This window comes from Neofelis nebulosa, chromosome 3, assembly GCF_028018385.1.
Source record: "Neofelis nebulosa isolate mNeoNeb1 chromosome 3, mNeoNeb1.pri, whole genome shotgun sequence".
In the NCBI taxonomy this organism is placed as follows: Eukaryota; Metazoa; Chordata; class Mammalia; order Carnivora; family Felidae; genus Neofelis; species Neofelis nebulosa.
The window spans coordinates 87890123-87896946 of NC_080784.1; the positions used below are offsets into that span (position 1 = coordinate 87890123).

General features: G+C 46.5%; 1 protein-coding gene across 1 annotated transcript in view; it reads right to left on the reverse strand.

Moving 5' to 3' along the window:
* MGST2 (microsomal glutathione S-transferase 2) overlaps positions 1-6471 on the reverse strand; it is a 30114-nt gene extending 23643 nt beyond the window's left edge. The window contains exons 1-2 of the mRNA XM_058721326.1: positions 6307-6471; positions 752-851 (exon numbers count right to left, since the gene is read on the reverse strand). Coding sequence (XP_058577309.1) covers positions 752-851; positions 6307-6364 — 158 coding nt within the window. The 5' untranslated portion in view covers positions 6365-6471. The remainder of the gene's footprint in view (positions 1-751; positions 852-6306) is intronic.
* Between the last annotated feature and the right edge of the window lie 353 nt (positions 6472-6824).

Consider the following 6824-nt stretch of genomic DNA (forward strand, 5'->3'; position numbering starts at 1 on the left):
TGAGAGAATAATTCTCTAACTCATTACATGAGACTAGTATAATCTTGATATCAAAATGGGACAAACATCATATAAGAAAGGAAAATTATAGGCCCACGTCACTCATGACAGAGATGAAAAATCCCACAGTGTTAACAAAAGAATAGAATGATATATAAATGGTGACGTGTGCAATGTTTCTAAAAGCACTTATCTGGGGGATTGAAATAAAAAGGGAGCCCCAGCATCTGCAGCAACCAAACTCATGGTGTGGCTGCTGCGGAACATTCTGTAGAGATCTGAAAAGACAAGATGATCAAAATCACTACAAGTCTGTATGAAATGGGAAGCTTTCTCATTCTTACACGCTTTGGATTTCAGGAAATGGTTCATGGGCAGAGGATGATAATGACCCACCTCTGTTTCAAGGAGAAAGGAAAAATTAAGATAGAAGATGGATGTCATAGCTAATCCAGCTTGAGGCTATTGAATTCTAAGGGTACTGGAGGGGCTCTTCAACCAAACTGCCGTGCTTAAAGGTGTATACCAGTCATTCTTAAGATCCCTACCTTTTCTGTAAATGCATCCTCTGAATTCATAACATAGGTGGATAAAGGCTTCATGTACTAAATACTTCAAGCTTTGAGCATCATGAGAAGGGGCATGGCTGTGAAGACTGGTTTGTTACAATGAGATATCTTCTCTGCACATCTTTCCCCTGATCGGAATCGTCTATATGTGACCACTGAAGGGTGGAGGAAGCATTACTTACTGTGCACGAAATATTCTCTCAAACTCTGGTGACCCAGAGACTGCTGGGGGTGTAACTTTGTATTTTAATCTTGCCTTTCCTACATGCAAAGCAAAATAACCTGCAAGTATAGAGGAATTAACAATTAAAATGTGGCACATCACTATTCATTAGAAAAACACAAATTCAAACCATAATTAGATACCACTGCATACGTATTAAGATGTTTAAGATTCAAAAGACAGACCATATCAATTAAAAAAGACAGGTGAGGCTATAAGAACAACTAGAATTCTCAAAGACTCTGGCAGGAGTGTAAAATGGTATAATCACTTTGGGAAACCATTTGGAAGGGATCTTTTACTCAGACATACATAGATTGTATAGCCAGTCACTCCACTCCTAGTGATTTCGCTGAGAAAAATTAAATTATATGTCCATACAAAGACTTGTACACAAATATTCATAGCATCTTTATTCATAATAGCCAAAAATTAGGAACAACTCTGTGATGGTTAATTTTGTGTCAAGTAACCTAGGCCGTGGTGCCCAGCTGTTTGGTCAAGCACCAATCTAGATGGTTCTGCGAAGATATTTTTTGAATATGATGAACATTTACATCAGCAGACGCTGAGTAAAGCCATTCCTTGATGTGGTGGGCCTAATCCAATCAGTTGAAGGCCTGAAGAGAACAGATGGACATTACCCAAAGAAAAAAGAATTCTGCCTCCACACTGCCTTGAGACTCAATACTGCAACAACTCTTGCTGGAATTTCCAGCCTTCCAGCCCACCCTGCAAATTTCAGAGCCTCCAGCCCCCGCAGTGGCATGAATCAATTTTTAAAAATAAATGCTTCTGTGTGAGTGAGTGAGTGTGTGTGTGTGTGTGTGTGTGCATCTGCTGTATTGTTTCTGCTTCTCTGGAGAACCCTAACACAAATGTTGATCAACAAACTAATGGATAAACAAATTGTGGTATATGTGCCATATCTATATAAGAGAAATACTGTAAGACAGTAAAAAGGAATGAACTGTTGGGGCGCCTGGGTGGCTCAGTCGGTTAAGCGTCTGACTCTTGGTTTCAGCTCAGGTCATGATCTCACGGCTCATGAGTTTGAGACCCACGTAGGTCTCTGGGCTGACAGTGCAGAGCCTGCTTGGGATTCTCTTTCCCTCTCTCTGCCCTTCCCCCACTCACCTACTCTGTCTCTGTCTCTCAAAATGAATGAATAAACTTAAAAAAAAAAAAAGAATTAACTATTGATACATGAAACAACATGGATGAACTTCACACTAATTATGTTGGATGAAAGCAGCAAGATCAGAAGAGAATATTACTGTACAGTTTCATTTACATAAAATTCTCAAAAATGCAAATGAATCCACAGTGACCTAAAACGGATCAGTGGCTGCCTGGACATGATGAGAGGCAGGAGGGAGGGTCACAAGAAAACTTTGGAGGATGATGGCTTCCTGTGTGACTCAGTTTCACTACTATAAAATGATCATGACTTTATTGTCCTTCATTGGCCACAGCTGTTGCATTAGATCATCCAACCCTGTGCTGGAGTCACTTACATCTGACGGTCAATCCCGTAAACCTCATTCACTTTTGGACCCACACTTCCTCCTTGGTCGATTATTCTCACCTCCTGTCCTTCTCGCCCTCCTTTTACACCATGATTAGCTCTGGGGCCTATTAGTTCCCTTCGGATGATGTCTTCCAGCCACAGTTCCTTTCCAGGTCCCTCCAACGCTCTTCTGGTCTCACTTATCTTAATACCTCCATGTCCCTTTCCTACTTGCTAATGTTTCAATACCAGTTTCCTTTTCCACACCAAGTTTTTAGCTTGTGTGACAGTATCAGGTGTGATGCATTTCCTCCAGAGAAACAATATGATCTCCCCTCTGACAAGTCAGTAAATAGCGAGCCTGGGTTAGTAAGGCCTCACAGAGCGGGACTCTTCCCTCCCCCTGAATTCCTCTCTGCTACGAATAAACTGTTGCTCAGGATCTAAAAGCTGTAGCTGAATGTTTAAAAGGGTGTAAATACTTAGGAATAGAGTCTCTCATTCAAACTGCAGTGGCATCCCTGAAGCCTGAGAGAGCACAGTGAAGAGACCGAAAATGTGGAACTGGGCACTGTTTCCAACCCCGGGCTAAATCCTCTCAAGGCAGCATAAATCCAGAGGGGCCAATAACTCAAGGGTCCGCCTGGAGCCAGAAAGGATATCTGACTGCAGCCGAGAAAATCTGCAGGCCCTTGCCGATCTACACCCCGCTGCTCCCACTGTTTCTAAGTTGTTCCACAGCCTTGGAGAAAACACTCGGTAAGGCTTCTTGCTTCCATCTGTAAGAAGGGAACCATGAAAGATGTGCACTCCTTGATTTACACATTGACGATGGTGCAAGAACCCAGAGCTTCGAGATGAAGCTGTGACTACGCGAAAGCTTAGGAAGGGCTCTCTCCCTCACGGCTATTCATAGCACCTGGTTGCACCTGTCTGTAAAGGCAGCAAATGTGAGGAAAGAGCTTCAGTCAGGGGAAGAGCTGTTTGGATGCTCCCCAACCAGCCCACCCGCAGCTGCAGGCAGAAGGATTCAGTTGGGCCAGCACAGTCCCAAGGAGGAGAAGGCCCTCTCTGTTCTTTCAGGTCAGGGGCCTTAGAGAGACCATGGCTACCGCGGGGATAACGGGATGAGGACAGAAAGGCTCTTTTACCTTTTCTGGAGTGCGTCAATTTTCTTTCCCCTCCTAACATCACTTTAAAACTACCTGAGGGGTGCCTAGGTGGCTCAGCCAGTCAAGCATCTGACTTTGGCTCAGGTCACAATCTCGTGGTTCATGAATTCACGCCCCATGTCGGGCTCTGTGCAGGCAGCTCAGAGCCTGCTTCAGATTCTGTGTGTCTCTCTCTCTGCCCCTCCCCTGCTCATGCTCTGTCTTTCTCCCTCTCTCTCTCAAAAATAAATAAACGTTTAAAAAAAAAAAAGTACTTGAGAATACTCTCCCTTTGGTTGGCCTGTCTTTCCTGTCTCCTTCACTTTCTCCAGAGGGGCACATGCGTGCCAGGGAGAGTGAATCGAGAACCCTTCCTGTCCCACCATGCCACCTACCCTTCCCCAGCCACAGCCAGCCTTCTTTCCCATCGGGTGGCTGCCTCTCAGGCCAGCAGCAGCTTCCTTCTGTGGGGAAGCAGCGATGATGGGGACTAGTCATGCTGAGTGCCAACCCCAGGCCAAGGATACTGGTGGGCACTTCTCACCCAGTGTCCTGTTTGACCCTCCTTTTTTTAATGTTTGTGTGTGTGTGTGTGTGTGTGTGTGTGTGTGTGTGTTTAGAGAGAGGAAGCACTAGCAAGGGAGGGGCAGAGAGAGAGGGAGACATAGAATCCCAAGCAGACTCTGTGCTGTCAGTGCAAAGCCCAACATGGGGCCTGAACCCACAAACCACGAGACCATGACCTGAGCCAAAGTCAGACAGTCAGCTAACTGAACCACCCAGGCACCCCTGCTTAGCCTTCTTTGATGAGGACACTGAAGGACAGAATATCCTGGCCAGGCGCACCCAGCTTGTTAAGTGTCTGAACTGGACAGATGTGGGATTGTCTGTCTTCAAAACTCAACCTGCTTCTACCATGGTATATGGGGCCCCCTCTCCATAAACACCAGACTTCTGTAGAAGCAGCAAATTCTGGTTCTTAATGCCAACCAGTTATGTCTTTTCTTTCTTTCTTTCTTTCTCTTTCTTTCTTTCTTTCTTTCCTTCTTTCCTTCTCTTTCTCTCTCCCCCACCCAACCAGTAAATGTTCCCTGTCTATCACTGTTAAAAAAAGAGACAACAGGCCCAAAAGGGAGTCATCTATGCTAACATCACCAATCCTAGACATAACACCTCACTTAATTATGGTTTCAACCTCTCCCAAAAGTGGAATCTTAAACCAGCCAATCTGGAATTACGTGGTTAGCACCACAGAGGCAATCTGCCTGACCGACTCCTGCCATGCCCTAAAAGAAGACGACCTTTGCCACAAATAATCACAAACTAGCAACTTCCTGTTCTGCCCCCTTCTGCCTGTAAAAGTCTTTCACATTGCACAACTCTCCAGAGCGCCTTTCTACCTGCTAGATGGGATGCTGCCTGATTCAGGACTCATTGAATAAAGCCAATAAGATCTTCAAAATTTTTTTTAATCTTCATTGATTTTTGAGAGAGAGAGAGAGAGACAGAATGTGAGGGAGGGAGGGGCAGAGAAAGAAGGAGACACAGAATCCCAAGCAGGCTCCAGGCTCTGAGCTGTCAGCACCCCACCTGACGTGAGGCTCGAACTCACGGACCTCAAGATCATGACCTGAGCCGAACTCGAAGGCTTAACCGACAGAGCCACCCAGGCACCCCATAAACCAATAAGATCTTGACATTTTACCCAGTTCAATTCTGCTTTCTAACACCACCAGCCACCACTGTCCCAGTCTCCTCTCCTCTCCCCACCCCCACCTAACCTCTGGCCACAGTTCCCACGGAGCCCTGCACCCACCAGCAAACAGAAACCTCTCTGTGAGGCTGACAGAGGCTCTGTCTGGGGCATCTGTGGACCTGTTCCCGGGCTCCCCACAGCACCAGAATGAGGGCACACATGGGGTCGGCAGTGCTCACGTGTAGTGGTATGTGAACCATGGGGTCAGCACAGGGGCACTTGAGACCTAAGTGTTGCTTTAGTTGGCGATAAAAATCCTGCTCTACTCCACTACTCCGGAAAACACTATGAATCCAACCACAAAATGTGTATCCTATGGGAGAACAGTTTCATAAACTCATAAAACAGACCGGTTAGGCAAGACATGAAGTGTGCATGCGGGCCTGGACTTTATCCCATGCACCCTGAGCAGTCCTCAGCTCTGCCCCCTTCCTGGTAGGAGCACACTTGGAAAAATAAAGAAGTATGCATGGTTGGTTCCGAGTCTTGCTCACCCGTGCCCAGACTCTTTTCCCCATTTAGCATGTTAAGTTGGTGATCATGGATAAGATGATAAGAACCGAGCAAATGTGACCCCCGTGGAGCAAATGCCCTTTACATAACCAGGCAGTCGAGATATCGAATAATCCTAGTGGGACGGTGCTTTAAAAGTTAGATTCGTCACTTAACCTGAAGCTCGTGTTCCTGCAGATTTTTTTAGACCTGGTTCTCGTACCTGCCATAGGCAGTTTATTTAAGAAAACACTAATTAAAAGATCAGTGTTTCAGAAATGGCAGCCACGGTTTACAAGCAGGTACAATGTTTCCTCTGGCACATTCCACATTCATAGATAGTGGGCTTCTACCCTCATTTGAACTGGGCTGGGTGTGGGAACCACAAACAATGCAGAATCGCTGGGCTCAGAAAGCCTACCTCGTCCCCTTTGGGAGAACTAATCCTTGGAATGTTCCAAATCTGTTCCCAGGGAAGGAGGCGCTGATGACCCAGAGTGGAGCGGGCACTCACACACTCATGGGCACCAGCAAGTAAGTATGAAACTCAAAAACTGGACCTCCCTCCCTCTGCCACACACGCACACACACTGCCCGAGACTTACTTTGTTGACAGGCGGACAAGACTGAGACAGCGGCCAGCAAGATTGAATGCCCAGCCATCTTTAACACCGACTGTTCTGGTTCAGGGAACTATTTGTTGAAACTGAGGGGAAGATAACAGGCACTTTCGACTTGGTAATGTTGACCTTCCTTATAAGGTAAACAAAGCTGGAGAGGAAGAAAAAAAAAAAAAAAGGACGATTCAAATGGCTGAGTGACCTTTGCCCTGGAACAGGAATCGGAAGGCCGGTCGATCTGGAGCTGCCAGTCACAGATCTTTATCTGGCAGGGGAGCAGCCTCCGAGCTGGCTCTAAGTCTGTCTCCTCCCGTGCAGTGTGGGGGCTGCGGCTCAGCCCGAGGGACTAGCCCTCCAGCAGCTGCACCTGCAGACAGACCCATCTTCTCAGCCAGTTGGAAAACAATTTCCCCTGCCCCTTTTCCAACTCTGGACCCTTCCAGACTCTGGACCCTTGAGTCTCTTTGCCCAGCTCCAAGGCCTTGCTGAGATCTTGTTCACAG